This window comes from Microsporum canis, genomic scaffold, assembly GCF_000151145.1.
Source record: "Microsporum canis CBS 113480 supercont1.8 genomic scaffold, whole genome shotgun sequence".
In the NCBI taxonomy this organism is placed as follows: domain Eukaryota; kingdom Fungi; phylum Ascomycota; class Eurotiomycetes; order Onygenales; family Arthrodermataceae; genus Microsporum; species Microsporum canis.
In genome coordinates, this window is record NW_003299162.1 from 428,053 (window position 1) to 453,372 (window position 25,320).

Consider the following 25,320-nt stretch of genomic DNA (forward strand, 5'->3'; position numbering starts at 1 on the left):
ATAGGAAGAAGAGAGTGTTTTTGCCCCCGGAGGATGGCGGGGGGGAGGATGGCGGCTTATAAGTAGAAGAACTTCCAAGGATGTTTTGCTTCTTCTCCCTCTCTCTCCTTCGTCTTCCTCCTTGACGGGTGACTGCACCGCACTAATGCATGCTCTATCACGGAATACAGTCCATAACAACAGCGTGATATCGGGTACACACAGCGTGAGATCCCTGGAAGTTACTATTCGAGCTGCCTGCACGTCGTCCAGCATGATGTTTGCTGTCCGTTTGCTTCTGTCGCGGTGAACGATTGACTGCAGGACGGGAAGATACAGAATCCTACGGCAGCAGAGAGGACCCTGCGAGGGAGACCGCTACGAGAGAGGGAGCCTGCTACGAGGAGACTGCTGCGAGGAGACTGCTGCGAGAAAGATTGCTACGAAAAAATATTGCTACGAGACCGCTGCGAAGTCAGGATGGCCCGTTTTCTGACGCCGTCAAAGGTTGCGCTGCTGGCGCTGATATCCATATACACAGAAGGGGTTGTGCCCAATGCGGCCATTGTGCCCATTCTCTCTTTTGTCGTCTCGCATCTGCTGCCGCTGGAGGCGTCGAAGGCCGTGGGACACGGGCATGCAAGGCCAGCGGACAACAAAGAGCCGGGCGCAGCAGCAGCAGACAAAACGGTCCAGCTGCAGGGCACGCCGTCGGTTGAGGGCATCGAGGAGGTGACAGACGGTCTGGCCTCGTCCATTCCCGGGCGCACGATATGGGATCTGTTTCTCAAACGGCTCTGGCAGTTTGACTGCGCGGATACATTGGACGAATTCATCTCCAGCCTGTCAGACATCCTGGTCAAGACGCGGGAAGAGAGGCTGCAGGAAGGAGAGAAAGAGGAAGAGACAGACGAGAAGCACGGCAGGGTGCTGCTGGCCCGCCACTCGCCTCTGGGTGCGTTTGTACGCAGAATCCGGCTTGAGTATACGAAGCTGCAGTTTCACGATGCCATGGGCCTCTGGAAGGCCTTTATCCGGTATAGGATGCCTACATATGCCGCTTGGGCAAAGAGGAACCCGTCGGACGCCCAGCTCACGGTGGATGCGAACCTGTTTGAACTTGGCCTGGACCTGGACAGCCCGCTTGCCAGTGTAATGTACGGTGACCTCGCTGACGAGGCTGACGAGGGTTCCGGCATGAGCGTCAGAGACGTCGAACGCCTGCTCGAATTCCAAATCTCCAAGATGCAGAGTAAGGGGACCAGAGTCGCCCCGGAGATGAAGGCTCAGCTGGAGAGGATCATCATGGCCGGTGCGACGGTGCCCTGCCTCTTTCACTACCTCAGGTGGGCATTCTGTACACCTCTCTTTAACAAAACACAAAAAAAAAAAAAGGGAAAAAAAAAAAGGAACGAATATTTGCTGATCGGAACTGTCTAGATTCCTTGATTCGTGGAAGGCAGGGGACCATCCGTCGTCCCTCGACCATCTCCATCGGTACTTTGATTACACGGTGCAGACGAGAGACCGCACTTTCTACCAGTATGCACTCCTCAACCTCGCCCTGCTGCAGGCAGACTTTGGCTGTCACGGAGAGGCCATCTCGGCCATCCAGGAGACGATAGCAATCGGGCGAGAGAACCATGATATGAACTGCCTCAACTACTCCATGACGTGGCTCTACCATTTCGGGAAGATGTCTCCCGGAGACCTCAAGGATATACAGGATACCGGCATGCTCGGAGGCGATAAGGAGGCCCTGGCCTTCCTCCAGTCAAAGGCAAAGGAGACGGAGATGTGGGGGATGCTGAGCATTGCTCTCCTGAACGAGGGCAGGCTGGAGCTGGCCAACGTAGGTTTCCTTTACGTGACTACCGGCCCCTTATACTGACATTCCAGCAGGGAGGGAGCATTGCCTCGACCTTTGAAAATATCATCAAAACCTCCCATGTCAACATCACACGGGGTAGACATGACTCCATGGGGCCTCAGATGATGCTGCATGCCTCGCTCTACGAGAGACTGGGTTGGTTATATGTCCTGTTAATACTCCAACGTATCCCCGTTGCTAAACACCCTCCATTCCAGGCTTGACTCATCTTACCTGGTCGACATACGAGACCTTCCTGGAATGCTACTCCAGCCTTTCTCCCATGGAGGATAGCCTGTGGGCCACGTTCCGCAGCGCACAAGTGGTGAGGTTTCTCCCTGTCCCTCACTTCCCCCTTCCCCCTATTCAGGCCAGCCATCTAACATGTGGGCAGCTATCATGGAGCGGCCGACACGATGACGCGGTGAAGCAGATGAACAGCCTCCCTGCCGACTGTCTGCAGCTCCTCAAACACCAACAAATCTGGACCTTCTTTATGGGTCTCCTGAAGCTGAGACGCCAGCTACACCGGTATGCCCGTCCAACCGGCTATACTTCCAACTGGTATAACGACCAGGATGCTAACGAATCACAGTGACGACCAACGTGCTGCCCAACACCTACTGGCACAGCTGGAGGGAGCCGCCCCTTTAGACCCCGAGGCTTCGACCACGCTGAACCTCATGAAGATCGACCTCCTCATGCGCGAGGGTGACTACGAAACCGCCCTCGCGAGCGTCGACCAGTTGGCGCAGTCCATCCACCAGGAAAACTTCGACATAGCCACCCAGGTCGACCTCCTCGTCGCCAAGGCCCGCATCTTCGACAAAACGGGCCAACCCGAGCGAGGCTTCTCTCTCGCCATGCGTGCCGCCAAAATCGCCCACCAGTCTAGAGTCCTGCACAGCCTATGGGATGCGGTCGGCACGCTGTGCGTCATCCTCATGAGCTTCCGCGAATTCTCAGCCGCAATGGAACTGTTGGAGAGCGTCATGCCGCAGGTCTTGGAGTGCGAAGACCGTGCGCTTGCAGGACGGATGTACTCCTACCTGGCCGACGCGAGCATGGGCCTGGCTGGAGAGAGTCGCAAGGATGCGGCGCGGAAAAAGGAGTTCCTCGCCAGAGCGGTCGAGTTTCTCGACTGCTCCTTCGCCGAGTACTCGTCCATCGAGGAGGTCAGGGGCCAGTGTGAGATGATGGGCAAGAAGGCGACTGTCATGTACCAGCAGGGGGACCTCGTCCTTGCCAACGACTTTGCTGCCAAGTACCTTGACCTCAAGCGCCAGGCTGCCTCCGAGAGGCTGTAACTTGGCTGCATCTGACTACTAGACTTCTACACAAGTAATATCTAATACCATCCATGTACTCTGTATGCTCCTCTGTGTATATACTACGACCTTCCTCTTCGGGCATGTCATCACGTGCCTCTGACTAAGCTGTGACTCAGCCTCTTTTTGCCACCCGTCGCCGCCTCCCAAAAGAGAAAGTCTTTTTGCTCTTCTTCTTTTCTTCAACTTCACAACATCAACAACATCGTCGGTTTCTCGCAGTTTCTTCTCTCCACTCTTGCTACGAAAAAGGCCTACAGATATCTCAGCTCAACTCCTTAAGTCCAGCAGACGTACAGCCCATCCAGAGAAGACAGAAGTTCCCTTACGTTCTTCCTCTTTCTCCCGCCCTTCCCAACCCTTATAACCCAGAACTTAGTCGAGTTTCGGTCAACAGCTGAGTTTATGTCCATCGAAAACCTCAAGACCTTTGGTATGTTGTCCTCCTCTTCCTGCAGTCTGCCTGCTGCTGCAGACGCCCGTCAAGCAGTCTCCCGTTCAGCCCGGCGTGTCCTACGCCGGTTTTCACAGCTCCTTGTCCTAGCCCAAAATGGCGGGGTAGGCGCCATCACAATATATTTTTTCTTTTTTACTGTGGCTTGGAGACGGAAAATTCTGATCACGACTGAAACGACGCCCGACTGGAGAGACAGCATGGACTGACTGTTTATTTGTTTGCGATAGACCCCTTCGCCGAAGCTGACGAAGACACCGGCGACACTAAAAAGTCGCAAAATTACATCCATATACGGATTCAGCGTACGTCATTCTGTCACTTTACACATTTTTTTGCCTTTGTCCCGTGACTGACGGCTTGTGGTGTGCCGCAGAACGCAATGGTCGTAAGACTTTGACGACTGTCCAAGGTCTTCCTAAAAAGTTCGATCAGAAGAAGATCCTCAAGGTCATCAAGAAGAAGTTCGGTATGTTTTTGCCGCCGCACGTCATATATATTCATCCCCCAAACGTTAAACGATGCTTGGTGGCTAACCTTTCCAGCTTGCAATGGCACCATCGTGAACGACACCGAGATGGGTGAGGTTATTCAGTTGCAAGGAGACCAGCGCAAGGATGTCCAAGAATTCTTAGTCGACAAGAAGGAGGGACTTGAGCTTGATGCCAAGACCATCAAGGTATGCGTCAACCCCTCGCACGACTTGTAAACAAGGCACAAGATCATCTTCCTAATTCACAGCAATAGGTCCATGGTTTCTAAACGAAACGTCGCACCCCCTGTCCCGTCCGTCGTCTTCCGCCTACCCCACAACCCTCCGGAGAATATGCTTGTATCCCAGGATTCATCTCTTGCTTTGCCTTGTGTACCATGTCGTTCTCGTTCTCGTGTTCTCGGGATTTACACTTCCGTAGAGCTGATATAGGTTCAAACGATGGCACACGAGCACCATACGAGGTCTTTTCCTTACAAGTTCGTCGGCCACCTCCGCTCGGCTGAGGTAGACGCACACCCCCTTTGAAGATACCCGGATACTTCTTGACCTTCCTCTCCTCCATCCTCTGTCGACTATTAACCAACGGGGGGAAGGGCGGTCACGATGTTCCTTCAAGATACATATTTTTAACGACAGCAACGAAGATGATGACGGGATAGGGACGTGGGACATTTGCAAAAAGGTTTAAGAAACCCATGATCAGCTTCATAGATATCTCACGAATGGCTGCCTTCATTTCAGTCTTTCTTTCTCAGTATTGTTATCATTCCCTTCGCTTGTACTTTTGACTTGTTCGTCATGGTCGTTCTTCGATTATTGTACACACACCAGGTTATAGCACTTGCCCGACACTCCTTCATGCTATCTGCCCTTCATTACCGCCCGTTTCGTTCCTTTTCTTGCATAGGGGATGGGATGGAAAGTGATCAGGTTTATGGCTAATAAATTTTGAAAAACAAAATGCAAATTATCTTGCTTTTTGACCTACTGCTCATATTACTCCGTCGTAAGCTTCATTTTCTATACTCTATGCTGACCGGAAGTACACAAAACTAGCGGAGTGGACGTAGAAAACCAGAAGTGTTCACCATAAGATACGAAAGAGGTGATAAGGAATATATAAAAGTGACACTTGTCTCAAGATAATTCTCGATGGTTAAATGGATAATATCGGAGAAGAATCCAACACCGGAAAGAAACGAAAAGAAACAGAGAAATATAAGAAGCGAAAGGGTGAAAATAACTAAATGGTCGAGGCCAACACCGGAATGTAACGAAAGGAAGTGCCACCGCTCAGGATCCAATTCTTCGCTCGATCATCCACTGCATACTGGCATTCCAGGCCTTCTGTATCATGGCGAAAAGAGGTATCTCTGGCTCATTTTCGCGAGATAAATGCAGTTGTAGCAACACCGACGACATACTTATGAAGCTTGCAATGGAGAAGACCGATAGTGAAGCCTTGGTTTCTTTCTTGATGTTGATCTTGCGTTGAGTTAGGTGGTACAGGAGTGTAAGAATCTATAGTTGCATAATAAGGGTTAAAAAGGTGTGTGAAGACATGGGTGGGAGTTTTACAGTAGAGACGAACCGAAGTTATTGATATCCAGGCAGGGAGGAGAAGACGAGGGTCAGAAGAAGCACCGGAAAGATAGAGGATCCAAGTAGTGAGGTATGCGATTAGACAGTTTATAGTGAGAAGGCGGATTATGACGGCTGGAGGCGTATAGTTGACAAGCCTGAGAGTGTTAGAATGTATTTTCATATGATAACACTTGAGCAGACACATACCATCTTGACATCATACAGTCTGTAAAGAAGTATGATAAATATGCAGATGCCGAACACTAGAAACATGGTATCAGCAACCGATGGCATTAATAACACATTGATAAAGGATATACGCACCCACACAATGGCCAACGCGACCTCTGTGACTCTAAACCGCCTATCCACATTCCAATCTACCGCAGCCCCCCGTACGACAACCGCAGTCCACCCTTCCTGCCATATATGTGGACTAATGCGCAGCAATTCTGCTAGAAACGTGAACGCACATCGAAGTCCCCACCATGCAGCAGGAAGGATGCTCAAGGCTCGACATACCAACAGCGGAATATACCACCGGCAGTCAACGCCTAGAATGACGGCTACACGAGGATGCAGCCTGTTTGAGGTCACGTCTCCCAGAACAGAGATGTCATCCGATAGCTGAGAAGATGGAATGGCGGTAGATGTCGAAGAGGGGGCAGAGGAGGGCGGGTTTGAGGACAGCAACGCGGCTGGTCGGAGTGGATGGTTCGATATGGCTTCTGCGAGTAGTTCGGAGTTTAGAGATGGTTCAAAGGGGATGTTCCGGTTGCGGAGGCCAGAGACGAGAGCATTGCGGCTGCGGTTTCGAGATGGTTGGAGAGGAGGAAAGGAAGGGATCTTGAGAGTGGACGCCAGTCTCAATTCACGGCATAGAGGCCGTTACCCTTCCTGCCTCGAGCTGGTAATATGGTTCCTTTGTAGATGGGAAGAGGCCCTCGAGTTCAACGTCGTCGGATATGTGTATGTGTTTATTCTGATATCGTGGCAAGCTTCAGCTTTGTGTCGTTTCAGCAGATGGAGTCGGCCTTATTTTGTTTCCCCACAAAATCCACCGATAAGACGGCACAAGCGGAATTGGACCAGATTGAATGTATATAAAGCGGTATCAACAGTATCGGTAGTTCAATATATCACGCCGTGAGCCCTCAGTCGAAACTGGATAACGTATAATGATTTCGTTCGGCTGTTCTATGTGCAGTGTCCAAATGCCGTCTTAATTGTGATCTGTCTTGTTCTTGTGACGTGTAAGGCGTTAATTCGGGAAATATGGGTATCTGGCTAACTATCAGCACTCGTCGATATCAACATAGCGAAACACTCAAAGGCGAACAAACCTATCTACCGTTCCAAAGCAATCGAGATTTATCTTTAATTGAGATGTTGAAGGAGAAGAAAATAAATCGTCAAATTAATGCAAAAAAAGATAAAGCGCAATCTTAACTTTACGACGTCACTGCTTAGGTAAGAGTAAATATTATGTCAGCAGCACATGATGTACTACGTGATTTATGTATGTCCCGTGATTTATACTTGATGACTACGTAATTTATGTCCCAAATAGGTAGTATTTTGCTTATTAATAGATTGATACAGATATTTCATTCATTTCCACATATTAGCCAATGAATACACGGCAATTGTCATCAGATACAGAAAATAGAATACCGGAGTAATAATTATCCTTATCTAACCAAAAACGGACTAGCGCGTATATCGTTGAAGCTTCGAAAGTTGAAGATCAAAAAAAAAGTTGAATGAAGAATTGAAAAAAGAGGTTGGAGAGAGTCAAAGGAGTCGCAGTTTTTCTCCCAAAGGCGCAGAGACGGTCAATTGCCGGATTCTGGCTCTCCAATCTCAATATCTACGCGTCTACTATTTCTGTTCCGTGGACAGCAGCGAAGTGAAACAGCCAATATGAATTCCTCAATTCGACGGACAGTCTCCTCCGCCTCCCGCTCAGTTGTCTTCCAATGGCCTTCGAAATGCTCATATCGACCGTTTTCCCAGTCAAGCTCGAGGGCTGCAATGACTGCGCCTAAAGTTATGATGCCCAAAGCTCCCGCGCAGATGAGCATGAAGACCCGTCTAAATGATACCATGAGTGGAATAAATAGAGATATGATACCGGATGATATTGGCCTATTACCCGGTACCTTTATACGGCCAGTGTGGAAGAATCTACCATCAGTGTTCCAGGACCCGAAGATGCGATGGCGCATGGAATGGATGCATTGGAAGTCGAAGGTTATGAACTTTGTGAGGTTCGTCTGGACACTTTTCCTCCAGACCTCCTGGGGCAATAGAATACTCAATACTAACGAACAAACTATTTAGTTTATTTACATACTGCAAATATATGAATAAGAAGATGCCTATGCGACTTCGAGAACGGAAAAAGAAAGCCATTGAGCTCCACAAAGAGATGTACACTCAGTTTGCTAGGTATGGCCTTGTGGTTTGAATATAATAGGTACAATGCTGATGGTGTAATGTGACAGTGGAAACGTTGCTGCCCTCCAAAAGCTGTGCTGCCAGGGTCTCTTTCAAACGTTTGCCGCGCGCATTTCTCGACGACCCCCATCCTCTCCAGAGCTTGTTTGGAAATTACATAAATACCTTAGATTCCCATCTTCGATGAGTATAACTGGTGCTCGTGTGGTATCTGATCGTGCTGCCGCCCTACCCGGTGCATCTGGCATGGGGATCAGACAGGTTGTCGTACGGATACAGAGTCGGCAGTCCCTTATCACGCCATCCGCCCCTGTATCTCGGTTGGGAGAAAAGCAGATACAAGAGCTAGAGAACCAGCAGCAGGAAAAACAAAGGGACTGCACTGAGTACATAGTTCTTCAAAGACTTATGTGGGGCGGCAAAGACGGTGACTGGAAGGTTTGGGGTTTAACAGAGGAGACTACCGTTGAAGACCTCGAAACGAACCCGATGTTTGCCCAGGGACTAACGATGAAAGACCGAATTGAGATGCTGTCTTCGAGATAAGCCAGCGCAAAGCAGTATAAAGTGTAATATGTGTGTATTTTGGAAGCGTTTCTTCGAATGTATTTTTAACAAGAACTTCAGCTGGATAGTCTCCCTATAAACGTGTAAATATACGAACCTATTGAGATTTCTGATTCTCAGATAAGTTATATCTATCATATACATCGGCCTGAAATCTCCCTCCAATGAGATATGGATATAGACCATCTACATATTTGCCCTGAATTTAGCACCCTCTTCGTCATTATTTCGAATAGTTGCATCGGTCCCAGTGGCTATAAATTCCGGCTCATCTAGATGCATGAGCGCTGGGCTCATACGAGAGCGTGGGAGAGGCCGGTCGAAAGCATCGAAGTGTCCACCAGTCGCCTTTGCGAGAACAAACTTATACCCAAGCCGTAGACCTAGAGCAAGGAGAGCGAATATCAAACCGCCAACGGGGGCAGCGACAAAGGCACCTATATGATAGTCAGCAGGTACTACTGACCGATCAAGGGGTAGGAGTAATAATACCGAATGCACTCCAATCATTAGCATAGAGGCCGTTTTGCAAAAGAATCAATTTCCCTCCCTCAGTAGCGTTGCCGTAGTAAATTGTGCCGAATATGAAAACAGAGAGAATCCCACCTAGCCCACCTATAATCACCTCAAAAGCTGTCCACCAGTACAATTTGTCGGACAGGCCAAGGACAAGTACGGGTATGGCAGAGGCCGATACTAGGTCGGAGATGAGGAATATCTGCAAGACACTAGGAGATCGAAGGGCAACCACGACAACTGGGATGATGCACAGGACCACTCCGATACGGACATATATCAAGGGCAGCTTGTTCTGGAAGATGTCATTGCTGGCAGTGCTGACCATGGCGGATTGAAGACTGTCAAATGCAGCCGTGCTCAGGGAGACCGTCATCACCAGCACGATTCCAACGACCCAGCTTGGTAGCTTCTCTAGAAGGAGGAAGAATGCAATTGAGCCCGCTTGTGGCGGGTCGCCAGGCCATACACCAGACCATGCAGCCAAAAGGCCAGTAGATCCAACCAGGACCAGGATGCAGAGAACGGCGAAGCTCGCAATGGAGATTCCGATGCGTAGATCTCGATCTGTCTTTGAAGCAAATGTCCGAAGCCAGAAATTCGACAGGAAGAAGTCGTTGGTCAGGATGGCAACCGGCAAGATGTAAATGAGCTGCCATCCAAGTAGAGTTGGTTTTAGAAGACCTGAGGAATCGATAAGTGATTTGTCGATATTCGTTCTAGCACCGACGGTGATGACGGCAATGATGATAAGACCGACGACCATCCCGCCCTGGATGTTATCCGTTAAGAAGGAGACCTGGAAGCCACCGAGAGAGGTGTAGATGGTTGTCACGACCACCTGGACGATGACAGCTGGGAGGCCATCGAGTCCAGTAAGAGCAGTGACAATCTGCTGCAATGCAGAGAGCTCAGCAACCATGTACAAGAAGAGAGTGATCAGCCTGTATATCACGGTTAGCGGATATAATAGCATGCTGAAGGGAACAACCCACGTCAAAATGCTGAGATATATCCCGGCAACCAGGCCGTAGCGCTGTCGAGTCCATTCAGTCAGGACGAACACTTCAGGGAACTTCCTGCGAATGATCGGTCCAACAAAGGCAAATGCCAGTAGAGGCAGTGCTGACGAGAGTCCATATACGACCAACCCCTGAACACCCGCAATAGTAGCAATCTCAGGGTATGTAAAGAGAATGCCGGATCCAAGTGCTGTATATCATTAGCATAACTTGTCCTCTCGTTCAAAAAATGCATATAGCAAACGGAGAAAGGGGGAGAAGCGGCAGCACGTTTCCCACGCAAGCATTAACTTGATCGAGTATTCAACGGTACATTCTCAGCATCATCCTCGCACTGGAATCAACGATCTCCTCAGAGCAAGACTGGAGTTGGATCGTCAATGAATCGTCCAGTGCCACAATCAGCACCCGTAGTGTTGCCGCAGTGCGTATCGTCCTGGAGAGCTGGATATCATTCCAACTGAAGCCATCCAGGACAATATGCACCGAACTTGAATTCTCTGATACGAACCTGGCTAATGCAGCATGATTCCATATAACATCCATTCCACGGTAGTTCTCATATGCCCTGGAGAGCTGCCGCTTCTCACGAGAGAGAAGGGTAGAAGCCTATGAGACTGTTCCCTTCAAGCAACTCACCCGAAGCAATGAAGTTCAAGGCAAGCGGTAGAGCTATCGAGCATGTATATGTTAGCACATCTATAACAGCGTACGAAAGGAAGAGAAGTAGCCTAAGCCTCTCGGATATATGTAGTTATATATCTCTGTTTCTAACCCTTTTGCGTTCCGTTACTGGACAGAAATTGGCCCTTGGTCTGGTTTCGAAGCCGCCATGCGATATAGAGGCCAACGATCCTGTCGTAGTTATGTTATTTAGCGAGAAGATGTCTGCTTGAGCTGGAGTTGGACATACAGGAATGCACCGTAGGTAAGATAAATCAAGGCGTTTGAGGCTTGAAACGACGGTTGGCCCATGGCTGCCTCGCTGGCCTGGCTAGTTGATAGATGCTATATGGATGCCACAGACACTATATGCAAGTTATATATAGTTCTATACACATAAAAACGACCTTTAACATCAAAAGATCGAGAATCCGGCGGGTTGAAGATTTTTCTTCGCCTGATGGAGTTCTCGGCGGGATCTTAGCGGCTTTCGTACTTTTGCTCCAATAACAGAAGCTGATTCTTCTCTTGATACCGTAGCATGGAAAAGAGTATCTTGTATACCTACATCCCTAGATGTCATTCTGGAGATAGACATGGCGGATTAAAGTATCCATACATGAACGAGGGATGGAGATGAGCATTTTCTACCGTTAAAGAGATGTAGGAACATGGCATCTTATGTACAGAAATAGTCGAAACCGAGAAGTGAATGAGAAAGACCCAGAAATATGCCCATCCATATCCATTCATGCGTTATCTCTTAACTGGCTCGTCATCATCCAACGTTCGAGTGTCGTCTTATCGTGCATTATCACCATTCGATGGAAGACAGTGAAAGGAAAAACGAAGGGGGAATATAAACGAGAAAACTTTTCATCTCTCTATCTTTGCTCGGTTTTCAGTCATCGTCGAAGATCTGGAAGGTGTTTTGCAGTATAGTTTCAATCACACGAGCCTGCCATCCCGAGTCTGCGATGCTACGGCCGGCATTGGAGCCCATGAGGGTGAGCCTGGGAGGAGTCAGCAAGTATTCTGGAGCAAGGAGAGATGTCAGGCCTACCCAAAGCTGATGGCGATGTTTCCGGCATTCATCCTGTTCTCGGAACTCCGTTCTTGGACATGGTTAAGATGCTGGGTTCGGAGTTAGTACTTGAAGTCTAGTCTTCAGGCGTGCAAGTTCTTACCAGTATCAGTGCCCGAAGGGTTGCATAATTAGGGTCGGGGAGGCTGTTAATCAATGCGTGAAGCGCATCTCGGCGTTGAATATCGTCATCCTTGCCTGTATATGCTATGTTAGCAACGCATCAAAGTCTGACTGGAGTGGAGGAACGTACGGGCTGCCTCGATAAAAGCAGAGTACCGTTCATTCGTGAACAGCGGATCAGGCAGATCCCTGAAGAACAGCTTCAGCAGGCCAGCAACGCTATTCACGTCGTGGTAGAAGCTTTCTGGGTTCGTAAAGTCGACTTGTGATGAGTCTAGCAGAAGCTGTTAGCCTATGCCCATATCAAGATAAGGACAGCGGGCGTACCATTATCGAACAAGCTCTTCATATGTGCTATGTGATTCGCATTCCCAGAGAGCCGGTATATGCCCTCTACGTTCAAACCAAACAGCTCTACAGCTTGAATACACTGATACACAACCATCGGAATGGCAGTGCCATCTCTCTTGAACAGCTCGTCCAGAGTCAGACCAAAGACGGGATTAAGAGGGGGTAACTCCGGATGAGCATTGGGCGGGACATCGCTTATCGATGGCCGCGGCTGGGCATGTTGAGCAAGCTGGGGCGGAGGCTGGTATGAGTGCTGCTGAGGGTATGTAGGCTGCATTGAAGCTGGGTTGCTATATTGCGGCGTTGAGGTAGGGAATGGAGGCTGGGAAGCCCATGAGTCGCGCCTTTGCTGCATTGACAGCGGCGAGCCCTGTGCTCCCGGAGCCGAGTCCCGTGGTATCGGTGACATAGTATTGAAGACTTGAGCGGCAGGTTGAGGGGGAGGGGTCGGGTTGGCGTTTAGACTGAGGGACTGTCTCTTTGGATGAGCATTGGGGTTGGAAGCTGGCATCAGAGTCTGGTATATGGTTAGCGTTCGATATCAACCATGCTATCGTATGGCGAGGAGGACACATACTGCATGTCTCTCGTACTTGAGCGTTGGCTTTGTCTCCGGGACTTTACCAGACTGACCGATGATGAAGTCTCTAAAATCACGTTCGTTATCAACTCGTTTGGCAGTTTCTCGGAGGCTGTCAGGAGTGCTATTCCCCGTCCTCATGGGACTAACGGCCAAGCCACTTCCAAGCAGTAACTTCTCATTAAACGATGCTATAGAAGTTTAGTACTGGCATAGTCAAATAGAAAGGAACAAGGAGCAGGACGTACCAAACTTCTGCAGTTGAAGTGTGCAGCCGGAGTCACACTCCATGATCAGATCCTGTAGAGCTCGGGTAGCCTGGGGTCGAAGAGTGGCCACCAGCTCCTGTCTCTGTGTCTGTGCAGCCTGCACCTTTGTCGAATAATCTGAATCTGCCTGCTGAAGCTTACGCAACAGGTCTTCCTCCTGCTGTGCCGCTGATTTCGGCCCCTTCAAGCCAAACTTGCCGGCCTGTCGCTCTCCCGTCCGCGCACGATCATACTGCTCCGCGAGGCTATCGTACTTGGCCTTTGCCTTTTCCGCCAGCATCTCTGCGTCCTGCACCCTCTTCTCGGCCGTCAGTCCGTTCTGTTTCCACTGTTTACGGCCCCGTTCCATGCTGGCAGCTAGATCGTTGAGTTCCTCGGCCATCTGTAGTAGGGACTGTGAGAAAAGGACTCCATGGTCGGCGACGCGGTCGTGGATCATGTTCATCTCGTTATAGCTGCGGGCAAAGCTTCCCTGGCGGTTGTCCTGGCGCATGGACGAGTCATGCATCGCGCGTGCGAGCTTCTTGAGGCCTTGTGCATGTTCATCTTCGAGGATGGCGCGTTTACGGAGGAAGGTAGCGAAGTCCTATGCTGCTATTAGACTTGTTTCTACTGCGCCATCCGCGGTATATATGCCTGAACGTACCTTGGCAGAGGAGATGCTTTGCTTTAGGCGAGTCAGTAGAGTAGCCACTCCGATCTATATAGCCGGTTAGCAGACCTGGCAACAAGGATGCAAGCAGACGACCGGATCAACACGCACATCTGACTGCAACACCTTATCGACCTTTGCGAGGCTCTCCGTCAGCTCTGGATTCTCAATTTCCTTCTCAGGCAGCGAGGAGAGCGGCGTGTCCTTGTCCGACTGCGGAGATGTGGCGACGTCCAACCCCGGGTCTGTCATCGTTGGGATCCGTCCTGGCGAAGTTCGATCTTGTCTATCTGAATGTGACCTGTCGCGAGTTGAAGCCGACTTTTGCGCTGGCACAGGTTCCAGCTGAGCGATGGTCCAAAGGCGAAATTGGTCTTGATATCAACCAAACCAACCATCGACGTCGACCGGGTTGGCCACTTAAAAGGATAAAACTCTGGAGAAGGACTAAAGCAAAAGCCCTGGTCAGCAGGAAGCCCAACAACTTTGCTGTGTTTGAATATATTTTTCTGTTCCTTGCATGCGTTTCGTACATGGGCGATGAAGATGCTATATTTATTATTGCTGATGTCTTGTCTAATTTCGGATTGGTTCGGCGTATGCCAGCAATTTTGTCTACTAGGGATGGACGAAGGGGACGACAAGCCACACCTGCTGCGTCACGATGATAAGACGTTTCCTGTGGCCACAGGGGCTTGAAGACAGCTTGCGGGGTGGCACAGCAAGGTCCTTGACGTAGCTCTCTTCATCTCCATCTGTTGTGTTGTGTTCTGGTCTGGTCGGGATGGTGATTCAGGGGTAGGCCAGTATAGATACGAGCCAAGCGCTTCGAGCCTTAGCAGAAGAGAAAGAAGCGCTGGCGGCCTGATCAGTAGTACGGTAGGTGTGTGTATATTCTCTTGCTGTCATGTCGAAGAAGACAGTCATCAAACTCGTAGGTGTTATGAGAGCGATGCCCCCATGTCCCGTCTACCCATCTATATATCAACATCAACACTTGACATCCCGTCGGGCAAAACACTGTATAGATGGATGGAGATGACATCATGAAAGCCGAGGTCCCGCGGTTATCGTGGCAACGAGTGTCCTCTATATAACAGCTTCATCCCGGCACATATGTAGCTGGACCGGTCAGCAAAAAACCAGCCAACTCCCTCCCCAATTGACCAAGACAGAGCAGCCATGCCGTCGAGGGAAGTCCATATCGTGGCCATCCTCAGGCCAAAGCCCGGGAAGCAGGACGAGGTAACGTCGATCAGTCGAGTCAGTTCATACGGATATGGACGAAGCTGATAGGTCGACAGGTAGCCAAAATTCTGGCAGAGACCGCCGAGAAGGTCAAAGCCAACGAGCCTGGAGCCCTTACGTACTATGGCCTGAATGTGAGAAAGTCGAACGAGATCATCGTGGTCGAAAAGTGAGCATCAATTCCCGTGGTGACATGAATAAAGGGGGAGAGGTTACTGATGCTGTGTACCAGGTACGCCAATATGGATGCAGTGAAAGTCCACGGCGGCTCAGAGCACTTCAAGGCCTGGTCCAGGGCGGTTGCACCGTTGCTCGAGGGTCCAGCGGATGTGAAGCTTGCCAGCCAGGTCGGAGGATTCGAATCACGGTCGAAGCTGTAACTCGTTCTACTCTTGTACGGTTGAATATACAATATAAAGTAGGCATATATAAATAGCCTGTGATACTCTGGCTTTCTTCCGATACGTGCTGGCCCTGTATCCCCTTCCACTGCATGAATAGGGCTGCTATAGCTGTGTCACCAGAGACAACTTCCCCCCTTGACGCTCATAGAGTAGTAATCTATAGATCTGTTGGAACGGAGTACATGTCGTCCGGGTGCCAGGGTCGGCAGAAGAGAGAGCTTGACTCGTGTGCCCTTTTCGACTGAAGAACAAGTGGGCCGTCGATAACTTTTTCCCCTCTGATGGCAAGCGAGGGAAGACGTATATGGGTCTCCATCCGGAATCTTATAGATGCAAAGAGATATCACACCTTGGAAGGATCTTCATATGAAATAGAAGCGAACAATGCATTCCAGCCGCATGAACTTCTTTTTTAGCCGCCAGGTTTGGAGGTCCCCTCCCCCTCTCCATCCGCCTCATCCGTCCTTGTTATCCTTCTTCCTTGCTTGGTCCAGGGGGAGGGATGGGCGAACAGGAGGTGCACTAGGAAACTCTCTTCCCACCCATGGTTATGCACCCGAGGATAGCCACTGATGCCATTGGCCGTGATGATGGAGATGAGACATGCTGCCAAGCGAGTTGTGTCTTCCAATCGTCCTGTAGAAGGGGTTGTTCGTAGAGTGAGTGGTGGTAGTTTGAATAGAAGTAGGCCGGATAACCTGTCAAGAGAGATATCCTGTATACCTGGAAGCCTGATACGCCGTACCAGCAACTTGCTGACCCCCTTTTCCCCGTCCTTCTAACCGATTCACGGTAGAGATACCGAATCTTATAAACGTCCTGTAGCGTTTGTGCTTCCTGTTCCCACCGTTCCAGGGTTCAACTTTTCAGTGCGTTCTCCCGAGCTAAAAAAAAAAAAAATAGGCCGGCCTCCCCTATCCCTGGAGAGGAGCAGAAAGTGATAAGAGAAGAAGCTCTGTGCCACCAGTCATCGACGCCGTAAGCCGCAGTCTATATCCATCGTTCAATTGATAGACATCGAGAGACGGAGTTCTGTGGCCTGAAGTCTTGCCATCTCCCTCCTCCTCACCTCCTTCGACCCAGGACGCGCGCGGGACATCCAACACCTTCGAGACACAACCGTCTATGAATCCGTGAACGGAGCTCTTCCTCAGACGTTCTTTGATCTTCTCTTCCTCTTTTCTTCTGTGGCTGGAGCATAAAGGTCTGCCCTCGCTGGACTAGTTCTTGCTAACGCGCCACCAAAGCTGTTTTTTTTGATATTGAAAGACGGAGAAAGCTCACAAGAGAGCATCATAAGGGAAAAAGGGCTCCCTGGATATCTGCATACAACACACTCTCTCGGTCAGCCTGTTTGTCACTAAAGAAAAAGGTCTCTTTCACTTGCTTGCCTTCTTGTCCTGTCTTGAGATCCAGACTGACCATCCTGTGAAGTAGCTGCTCTTCTTCCATCTTCACCTCTATCTTCTCCCTGCGAAAGTCACCCACTGTCAACGCAGACAGACCAGACTGAATATACAGAAGATGGCTTCTGGTCCAGCTACTCAGTCGCTGAAAGTTGGTTTCTCCTAGAGAAAAGAGTGTGTGCAGTTGCTAACTTTGCTGTCTCTGCAGTGTGTCGTTACTGGTGACGGTGCCGTTGGCAAGGTAAGGATGTCTTCCTCTCTTCAGCTTCAAGACTATATTATAAACAGCTTCTAATGGCTTCTCCCTCTATAGACCTGTCTGCTCATATCCTACACTACCAATGCCTTTCCAGGAGAATATATCCCTACCGTGTATGTTCTTAACGACGGACTCTTCAGACACTCTCAAGACGAATGCATACTTACGCCTCTACAGGTTCGACAACTACTCAGCCAGCGTGATGGTAGATGGAAAGCCCATCAGCCTCGGATTGTGGGATACGGCCGGTCAGGAGGACTACGACAGACTCCGTCCTCTCTCCTATCCCCAGACGGACGTGTTCTTGATATGTTTCTCCATCGTCAGCCCGCCATCTTTTGACAACGTCAAGGCGAAGGTATAACGCGTGCTATCAGAAGAGAAAAAAAAGGGAGAAAAACGGTTACTAACAAGACGGTATAGTGGTACCCTGAGATCGAACATCACGCGCCAAACGTACCTATTATCCTTGTCGGTACCAAGCTCGACCTGAGGGAAGACAAGGCCACCGCGGACGCTCTTCGGTCCAAGAAGATGGAGCCGGTCTCATATGAACAGGCACTCGCAGTCGCAAAGGAGATCAAGGCCCAGAAGTACCTTGAATGCTCTGCTCTCACTCAGCGCAACCTCAAGAGCGTCTTCGATGAAGCTATCAGGTAGGTCTTTACACTGTCCAACACTATAGGCTACACACATACTCACTCTTATCAGGGCCGTCTTAAACCCCCGCCCGACCCAGAAACCAAAGAGAAAGTGCCAAATACTCTAGACGCGATCAAGACGAATGCAACGTTTCTCAGCGATCAACGACCAGAAGATACATAGATCTCATTTCCCACTCCCTCAAACCTCTCACGCGCATCATTCTACGGGCCTGGCGACCTTACCACAAACCGAAACTCCAAACTCGAAACCTGCAATATCTTCTCTCTCTTCTTTTGTTTCTGCTTACCGATTTTAATGACGAGCGTTTCTCATTTACCTCCTGCATTGGGACGGAGCAACTGCTCATACTGCAAGGTTCTCTTCATATTCTCTCTTCAAGCTCCATATGGAGTACATTTTCTTCTTCAATCCAATGGTTCCCCTGTTCATGAAGTAAATAAGATACCACGACCAAACCTCCTCTTCTCTATCTCGCCCTTCTGTCTGTTTATGATAACACTTCGATCGCATGTGGAGAATATTTGTTACATTCTACTCCATAAACCTGTCTCTTTACCTCCACATCCGTCATCCTTGTTCAGAGTTCCCCGGTTTGTTCTTCTGTTAATTGTGTCTAGTTTCATTTGTCCCCTGGAACTTAATACCCTTTCCCCAAAGCCTCCGCCTGTTTCTAGCGCTCTCCTACATAATTAATTTCTTACCTGTTTTACTACCCGTTTTAAGTACCGCGAGATCTAGATGAAAAGTGGCTGTGCAGCCGTTTTACCAGCTCTTCATGGTGTAGCCTCTTATGCGAAGGACTGATAGAATGAACATGATGAGTGATCTAGTCTGCAGCCATTCGATCAATATAATACACAAGATAGAACACCATATCAACGCCATAACTGCTCATAAGATTCGCAGCCCATATAATCCAAATAACACTTTTGGGATAACAATCATGAATCTATCCAGACCTATACGGGAACCCTCGCCCTTCGGCTAGGATGGATATGCGACTGATCATCCGCCGCTGCGGCACCATTAGTAGCTGAGGCTGCCTTGGCCTTCTTTGCCTCCTGAGCATCCCGGGCACGCTCTTCATTTAGTTTCTGGTTCTTCTCGAGAATCTTCATCTTTCTGGCTTCGGATTTTGAGCCTCCTCCGCCAGCACTGTTGGAAATGTATACGTTAGGGATGATTCCAATATATCTGAATAAAAGGTATCATAACTTACGTCAGTTCAACCTTGATTTTACGGGCAGGTTTCTTCCCATCTTCAAACATGGTGCCGTGATATTGCTTCAGGCAAGTCTTCATGCGGTCGAACGCAGAGAATTCAATAAATGCAAAGCCGCGCCCTTTCTTGCCGCATCTCTCTAGTGGAACGCGGACTGAACTCGGCTGCAGCTTTTCAAAGTGCTTGGCGACTGACTCTTGGGTGGCAGAGTACGGTAGATTGCCTGTTTGTAGACATTAATCGACTGAACCGTATATTGGTAACGGAAATGGAGGAAACATACTTATGAACACTATGAATCTCTGGCTCTTCTGGGCTGCGTCAATCTCAGCATCGCCAACGGCGCCTTCAGCAGCTTCTATACCGTTCTCTGCTGGCGTATCTGTTTCTGGTTGAACAGCTGTGGGTTCTGCTACCTCCTCCGCGCCATTGGCTTTTTCTTTCCCTTCCTCTTTCTTCTCTTCTTGCTCAGCTAGCTTCTTTTTCTGCTTCTTCTCTTTCTTCTTGTCAACTTCCCCTTCACCCTTGCTCTTCTTCTCTTTCTTTTCCTTTTTATTCTTCTTTTCCTTCTTCTCCTTTTTCTCCTTCTTGCTCTTCTCTGCTTTCTCAGCTCCATTCTGCTGCCCGTCCACGTCCATGGCGTCCTCGTCAGCGGTACCATTCATGCCATTGGCTTTTACTGTCTCCTCTAGCAACTCAGGTTCCTCGTCCGGTTTTGTCTCTTCATCCTTCACGTTTTCTTCTTTGGATTTTCTCTTCTTTTCCTTCTTTTCCTTTTTATCCTTCTTGTCTTTCTTGTCTTTTTTCTCTTTCTTCTTGTCCTTCGATTTCTCCTTATCACCACTCTTTATTTTCTTAGTCTTTGCGATATCGACAACGGCTTCATCGTTCTCGTCGACGGCTACCTCGTCGAGCTTTCGCTTATCGCCCATGATCGCCAGCGAATCTCGAGGTCTGTAGGAGCGGGGTATATGATTGTGACGAAGAACTAGATCGCGAACACCCCAGTAGCGCTATGAGATAGTAGATATGCCAATGTCTTCTTATCCTCCTCTATATAATCCAGCCAAAACGTCTGGATATATTTTTCTTTCTCTCTGAAATTGATTTGCATAAAAACTTTCTTGTGGGTCCAAAATTCTGCCGGCCGAGGATGAAAGGCGGTGAAGGAAATAAGGTTATAACCTTTTATGCTTATTAATAAAGTGTATTATGTCAGCGTAAAGACGTTGAATCTACATGGAAAAGACAGCAATCTCAACCGCATTTGAAGAATAGTCTACGGTTTAAATGATGATTTGGTCTTGATATGGTAGTTTAGAGGTAGATATTCGATTCGGGTACAGAGATTGTGACTAAGGTTACGAAGTGTATGTGATCTCCTTCACCAATAGCTTCATGGATATAAGTTTCTCAATAAAAGCCAAAGTCATTGACCAATAAATGTATCGTCTATTAGTCGTCCTCTCCCGAGTTATTATCCCAATATTTCCTGGTATGGCCGTCGGACATGCCCTTATATATTGTCCCCTTTGAAGCAGTATGTCTTATCAAGGCAGCCGTTGGCGGCTTATAGGAACGCTCGACTGGTGCTCATAAACTAGTAGACACTTGTCTAGCCAGATAGGTGCTCAGTCACAGGTTGGCATAGTTGTTGATGTTTGTTGTCCTAGGCCGAAGGAATATCAAAAGACGATGATCTGCACCTTGTCACCTTTCTTCGACTGATACCGATCCCTTAGTTCGGCCCGGTTTAGAAACTCGATAAGAGGGAAGTGTAGTTCTTTCATATCGAATATACCACGTTTCTTTTGATCAACGTAAGAGCCATCAACAACAATGCGTTTTAGCGAATTAAGTTTCAATGATCCTATGAACATGGTTAGTTATGTATGATTCAGAATAAAGTGCCCATGGCTCTTACCTGAATTTACAAGATCGTTTAGCCTGACTGGTGTCCCAATACCTATTCCTATTCTGTCCAACAAGTTAGCCTAAGCAAGAGCCATGTTGGTCAAAATGAGTATACCTCGTCTTTTCTACTGTTTCCTGAGCCTCTTTTAGTTTGATATGCTTAGCAAAAAGCTTAGCAACAGCGCAGTCTTGGTTCTGGAATTGCCGTAGTGTTCTTTAAGAGATATTAGCTTATATATGCTATGCTTGTGTGAGCTTGAGTAACCGACCTTGATATCTCTGCTGCTCTAAGACCTGCCAGCGTGACAACCAGCGTGTGCGGAGATCCCTTGGTTTCGGATGCTTTAGAAAGCGATGCACCATTCTCTGGGCTGAATGCTTTTAAGAAGGAAGGCATATTCTCAAGTTCCCGCGAGGAGTCCCAGGACGAGGTATCAAGGAATGCATGCTCTGTTGTAACTCCGTTAGAATAGAGGCTATATAGGTGCCAAAGGCCATGGCCACAATATAGAGGATGTTGCAGCTTACCTGGAATGTAAAAATCATCTAATTCCACAGCAGTCAAGTTCTTGTTATGCCTCTTAACTCGCTGGACAAAGTAATCTCCCAGTAGTTTACCGTCCATCTTTCCAATCGACTCGTCAATTCCCCCATCCTTGCCCATGACCTTGTTTATATCATATTCATTCCCATTTTTTGCGTTCTTTGGCCGTTTCTTCTTTTTCTTCTTGCTGGGTTGTTGGCTGCCAGCCGCTGTGATTGTGTTTTCGACAGCATCCTCCTCATCAACACGTTTTCTTTTATTTGATCCTAGCGGCGCATTTTGGGATGTCACGGAAGAAGCCATAGCGGTATAACGTCTTGTATTCTTCTGTCAATTGTGGTATTTATTTTCGTCCTTTTTATTTCTTCTACTCGAAATTTCCTTTTGCGATAAGAAAAAAAAGCCGAATGCTTATCGTGCTTAGTCATCTTTGTTATCGCAACTTTGCGCGTTTCGCGACTTTTCATGATCAAGCTCGAAGAAGAATTCACATTTTGACAAGTTGTTGACTCTAGTCTATCCTGTTTGCTGTTGAAGCTGAGCGGTAACTGGAGTGACGGACTTGTTCACAATGTCGGCGCCAAATCGACGTGGTGATGGGCAGACACCGCTAAACTCAGCTGGACCCAGCTCCAGTCCAGCCAAAACACCCTACAATGCGGTATGATATGCAGCCGTGATTGTGAATGTTCAAGCTTCAATCTAACATTCTTACATAGCTATTCAGATTATCGAGACTAGTGGCAGCGCCTTCGACTCCGGCACAGCAGAATGCTACCTCGTTCAACTCAAACAGACCGTCAGCGTCTCGGGCTGGCCGCCGGAAATCAGGGATGACGCCGTCACGGACAAGAGGCGGAGGTGAACATATACCAGTGACTCCGCATACGATAAGGGCATTCCAGAGACGTGCAGCAACATATACTCCGGGGCGGGATAGACGGAAGAGTCAGCGCTTCAAGCGGGAGACGCCAATGGATATTTTGAAAAACCTGGGGAAAGGTCGGGCGTCTGCTATCACCGATGGAACAGATGGATATATAGTACTAACATTTTCACCGTGTTGCAGCTCTTGCGCCAATATCAAAACCGGTATCGTCTTCTCCGCAGACCGAACTAGAGGACGAGCCGGAGCCCCCAGTGGACGAAATTGAAGAATTAGACAGGGAGCCTCCCATTCCACCACCGAGACTTTCACTCCCGCTTAATGAGATGACTGTGGTCCAGGAGGACGATAACAGTCCCGAGATACCCCCTCCAAAACTGTCTCTCCTCCCAGAGGATGAGGACATTACGAGAGGGTCGATTGAATTGCCCCGGAGAGAGCGGTCAGGTCGAGATCTGGCCAGGCTGTCGAGAGTAAGCTTCGCCAGTAATCGTTTCAGTGATCATTTTGGGGACACCACGAACCTTGAAGATCCGGCAGAGGCATTGGACTTTCGTGTTGGACCAGAAGAGGACTTTGATGAGGATGTTGACAATACGACCGGACAACCGATGTTGGATGCAGGGTGAGTGTGTTTATATTCTAATTATACAGTCTCGCTATTCTAATGTTACAATAGGGGAGAAACCGAGGATTTGGGCCGATTTAACCTCGATTTTGCCTTCCCAACGCCTGAAGCGCCTCATACTATGCCAATAGAGAATGATAATGAGCAGGACACCTTCGAGTTAGATGCAGTGCCACCCGAATTCGGTGGACCAGACAGTCCTTCATCAGGAAGCGATTTCGGGACAGCAGGATTCGAACCAGCCATGACCGATAGGTCGTCTAATCGGGGAGTCGTAGAGGAAGAAGAGGAGGAGGAGCAGGAGCAGCAACAGGAAGACCAGCCTGAGCCACCGCAGAAGAAACAAAAGCTGTCTAAACATGGGATACCGGTCCCAAGTCTGCCTTCTGGAGTCGTAAAGAAGCTGGCCATGCGGTTTGCAAGGTCCGGGAATAAAAAGACGAGAATCAACAAGGATACGATGGCGGCCATCCAGCAGGCAACGGATTGGTTCTTCGAACAAGCGAGCGGGGATTTGTCGACATATTCCAAACACTCTGGCCGAAAAACAATTGATGAAACAGATGTCATCGCACTGATGAGAAGGTAGGCCATCCCATCCGACGAGATACGGGGTTGAGAGCTAACACAAAGCAAAAAGACAACGACATGTTGGTAAAAGTGCCTCAGTGTTTGCTCTCGCTCAAAAACATCTTCCCAAGGAGCTTCTACAGGACATTCGTCTTCCAAAAGGTTGATGGCTTTGAGAGGTAAGGCTGGTGGCTAGAATTACCAGCTTTTGTTTTGACGGACTCGTCGGACTGCTTCGTTTGGCTTTTTCTTGATCACCATGCCCAGCATGATGGCGGTAGCCAAGGAGAGCCCGTACCTAGATTGCTGGGTTAGCTCGATATTGCTTGCATTCTCATCCTTTCCCTGCTAGACACCGAAACCTACCAGGTGAAGATGTACTGTGCATGGTTATTCCGGAGATGTACCTCCGCTGTACGGCCAATTGGTATACCCTTGTCCTCCCTGTTGTACATGGACAAGAGATCCTGCACTGTTGACTTGTCAGAGTCGCACGGGGCAAAGAAAGGCGCTGCAGCAAGGGTTACGGCGCAGACTCACCCATCGTTTCCTCGATCCAGACAGGCTGGCTTCCCGTCAGCTCGGCCATCTGCCTGACGTCTGGGAAGTAGAACTTGCCCTCTTCCGGTTTGTTGTCGGGCGTAAACATGTTCTTCTTCCACGGCGACCGCAGCAGCCCTTCGATCACGACCTCCTCCTGCGGGAGCCCTTCCGGTCGATCCGACTGTTTCTCAAGCGTCTTTGCAATCCAACCGCGATTGACAAGGATCGTGCTTTCACCCTCCCCTCTCTCCAGTGGCGTGACGACGAGGTATCCGTCCTTCCCTTCCTGCATGCGGGGTCCAATCAACATCTCTTTGTCGTGTCTTAAACGGCCCTTTGCATAAACCCGTCGATATTCAAAGTCTCCCACCGATTCAGGGTCGACGATCGGTGGCAAAGGCAGCGGAGGTTTGATGAGACGGTCTTCGTACTTTGCAATTAGATTTGATTTCCATTCGAGGCGCTGCACCTGCCACGTCCCCAGGGCAAACGCTGTGATCGGGATGATTGCTAGATACTGTATTAGCTGAACAATATCAAACGAGTAAAGAAGAAAAAGCAAAGAAAGACGCAGGATATACCTAGTATAATCAACCCATAGCCGTGCTTCCCTCCTGTCCGAACCAGCTTCGCAGGGTTGTCCACGATCGATGTCCAATTGGGGTCTTCGGCCGGCGTATGAGCTCGTCGAACCTGAGACTTCACGCATCGTAAACACGGTGTCTGTATCCGTCCTGTCGAGAGAAGTCCTGGCCGTCTGCTCACGGGCGAGAGCGCAAACCGTCGTAGGGAGAAAGTTGCTGCCATCGTACTTGAAGCTCGTTGTTTGCTCGTTTCTCAGCGTGACATTCAGGACAAAGAAGACAATTCCACCCAGCTGTCCCGTATCTGACCTTAAGCACTTCTCTCTCGTGTCTCTATGTAAGAGAAGAAGAAAAAACTGCTTCGAATTCTTCGTGACTTTTTTTGTCTTTAATGCAAAAGGGAAGTGGTTGGTCCGTGCGCTTCTCCACGCTTTTTTCTTAACGAAAC

The 25,320-nt window shown here is 49.0% G+C and overlaps 13 protein-coding genes across 13 annotated transcripts; 7 read left to right on the forward strand and 6 right to left on the reverse strand.

Moving 5' to 3' along the window:
* Positions 1 to 459: 459 nt before the first annotated feature.
* Positions 460 to 3,156, forward strand: MCYG_08080 (anaphase-promoting complex protein; the record flags this gene model as incomplete). The annotated part of the gene is made up of 6 exons (XM_002842951.1): positions 460 to 1,325; positions 1,420 to 1,831; positions 1,879 to 1,945; positions 2,068 to 2,174; positions 2,244 to 2,380; positions 2,445 to 3,156. 6 exons carry the CDS (start codon positions 460 to 462, stop codon positions 3,154 to 3,156), a joined length of 2,301 nt encoding a protein of 766 aa, XP_002842997.1.
* Positions 3,157 to 3,477: 321 nt separating this feature from the next.
* On the forward strand, positions 3,478 to 4,540 carry MCYG_08081 (translation factor SUI1; the record flags this gene model as incomplete). Its single annotated transcript, XM_002842952.1, has 5 exons — positions 3,478 to 3,610; positions 3,862 to 3,936; positions 4,008 to 4,100; positions 4,177 to 4,310; positions 4,379 to 4,540. 5 exons carry the CDS (start codon positions 3,583 to 3,585, stop codon positions 4,391 to 4,393), a joined length of 345 nt encoding a protein of 114 aa, XP_002842998.1.
* Positions 4,541 to 5,179: 639 nt separating this feature from the next.
* On the reverse strand, positions 5,180 to 6,231 carry MCYG_08082 (conserved hypothetical protein; the record flags this gene model as incomplete). Its single annotated transcript, XM_002842953.1, has 6 exons — positions 5,180 to 5,419; positions 5,463 to 5,648; positions 5,719 to 5,866; positions 5,919 to 5,974; positions 6,036 to 6,131; positions 6,157 to 6,231. 6 exons carry the CDS (start codon positions 6,229 to 6,231, stop codon positions 5,180 to 5,182), a joined length of 801 nt encoding a protein of 266 aa, XP_002842999.1.
* Positions 6,232 to 6,351: 120 nt separating this feature from the next.
* On the forward strand, positions 6,352 to 7,160 carry MCYG_08083 (uncharacterized protein; the record flags this gene model as incomplete). The annotated part of the gene is made up of 2 exons (XM_002842954.1): positions 6,352 to 6,680; positions 7,010 to 7,160. 2 exons carry the CDS (start codon positions 6,352 to 6,354, stop codon positions 7,158 to 7,160), a joined length of 480 nt encoding a protein of 159 aa, XP_002843000.1.
* Positions 7,161 to 7,634: 474 nt separating this feature from the next.
* Positions 7,635 to 8,717, forward strand: MCYG_08084 (conserved hypothetical protein; the record flags this gene model as incomplete). Its single annotated transcript, XM_002842955.1, has 3 exons — positions 7,635 to 7,981; positions 8,055 to 8,162; positions 8,219 to 8,717. The coding sequence occupies 3 exons, from the start codon at positions 7,635 to 7,637 to the stop codon at positions 8,715 to 8,717; spliced, it is 954 nt and encodes a 317-aa protein (XP_002843001.1).
* Positions 8,718 to 9,207: 490 nt separating this feature from the next.
* On the reverse strand, positions 9,208 to 11,522 carry MCYG_08085 (urea transport protein; the record flags this gene model as incomplete). Its single annotated transcript, XM_002842956.1, has 7 exons — positions 9,208 to 10,198; positions 10,319 to 10,466; positions 10,612 to 10,791; positions 10,916 to 10,948; positions 11,052 to 11,131; positions 11,190 to 11,284; positions 11,508 to 11,522. The coding sequence occupies 7 exons, from the start codon at positions 11,520 to 11,522 to the stop codon at positions 9,208 to 9,210; spliced, it is 1,542 nt and encodes a 513-aa protein (XP_002843002.1).
* Positions 11,523 to 11,840: 318 nt separating this feature from the next.
* MCYG_08086 (beta-chimaerin) lies at positions 11,841 to 14,250 on the reverse strand (the record flags this gene model as incomplete). Its single annotated transcript, XM_002842957.1, has 9 exons — positions 11,841 to 11,952; positions 12,003 to 12,073; positions 12,127 to 12,221; positions 12,277 to 12,420; positions 12,474 to 13,014; positions 13,075 to 13,268; positions 13,326 to 13,932; positions 13,993 to 14,046; positions 14,110 to 14,250. 9 exons carry the CDS (start codon positions 14,248 to 14,250, stop codon positions 11,841 to 11,843), a joined length of 1,959 nt encoding a protein of 652 aa, XP_002843003.1.
* A 930-nt stretch (positions 14,251 to 15,180) lies between these two features.
* MCYG_08087 (uncharacterized protein) lies at positions 15,181 to 15,626 on the forward strand (the record flags this gene model as incomplete). Its single annotated transcript, XM_002842958.1, has 3 exons — positions 15,181 to 15,243; positions 15,303 to 15,415; positions 15,479 to 15,626. 3 exons carry the CDS (start codon positions 15,181 to 15,183, stop codon positions 15,624 to 15,626), a joined length of 324 nt encoding a protein of 107 aa, XP_002843004.1.
* Positions 15,627 to 17,174: 1,548 nt separating this feature from the next.
* Positions 17,175 to 18,084, forward strand: MCYG_08088 (cell division control protein 42; the record flags this gene model as incomplete). The annotated part of the gene is made up of 6 exons (XM_002842959.1): positions 17,175 to 17,207; positions 17,265 to 17,297; positions 17,370 to 17,428; positions 17,493 to 17,673; positions 17,739 to 17,971; positions 18,027 to 18,084. 6 exons carry the CDS (start codon positions 17,175 to 17,177, stop codon positions 18,082 to 18,084), a joined length of 597 nt encoding a protein of 198 aa, XP_002843005.1.
* Positions 18,085 to 18,940: 856 nt separating this feature from the next.
* Positions 18,941 to 20,135, reverse strand: MCYG_08089 (RNA binding protein; the record flags this gene model as incomplete). Its single annotated transcript, XM_002842960.1, has 3 exons — positions 18,941 to 19,136; positions 19,201 to 19,426; positions 19,487 to 20,135. 3 exons carry the CDS (start codon positions 20,133 to 20,135, stop codon positions 18,941 to 18,943), a joined length of 1,071 nt encoding a protein of 356 aa, XP_002843006.1.
* A 753-nt stretch (positions 20,136 to 20,888) lies between these two features.
* On the reverse strand, positions 20,889 to 21,964 carry MCYG_08090 (conserved hypothetical protein; the record flags this gene model as incomplete). Its single annotated transcript, XM_002842961.1, has 5 exons — positions 20,889 to 21,073; positions 21,128 to 21,180; positions 21,233 to 21,331; positions 21,387 to 21,567; positions 21,646 to 21,964. The coding sequence occupies 5 exons, from the start codon at positions 21,962 to 21,964 to the stop codon at positions 20,889 to 20,891; spliced, it is 837 nt and encodes a 278-aa protein (XP_002843007.1).
* Positions 21,965 to 22,232: 268 nt separating this feature from the next.
* On the forward strand, positions 22,233 to 23,764 carry MCYG_08091 (conserved hypothetical protein; the record flags this gene model as incomplete). The annotated part of the gene is made up of 4 exons (XM_002842962.1): positions 22,233 to 22,322; positions 22,381 to 22,663; positions 22,731 to 23,172; positions 23,227 to 23,764. 4 exons carry the CDS (start codon positions 22,233 to 22,235, stop codon positions 23,762 to 23,764), a joined length of 1,353 nt encoding a protein of 450 aa, XP_002843008.1.
* A 179-nt stretch (positions 23,765 to 23,943) lies between these two features.
* Positions 23,944 to 25,095, reverse strand: MCYG_08092 (conserved hypothetical protein; the record flags this gene model as incomplete). Its single annotated transcript, XM_002842963.1, has 4 exons — positions 23,944 to 24,043; positions 24,112 to 24,217; positions 24,286 to 24,798; positions 24,870 to 25,095. 4 exons carry the CDS (start codon positions 25,093 to 25,095, stop codon positions 23,944 to 23,946), a joined length of 945 nt encoding a protein of 314 aa, XP_002843009.1.
* Between the last annotated feature and the right edge of the window lie 225 nt (positions 25,096 to 25,320).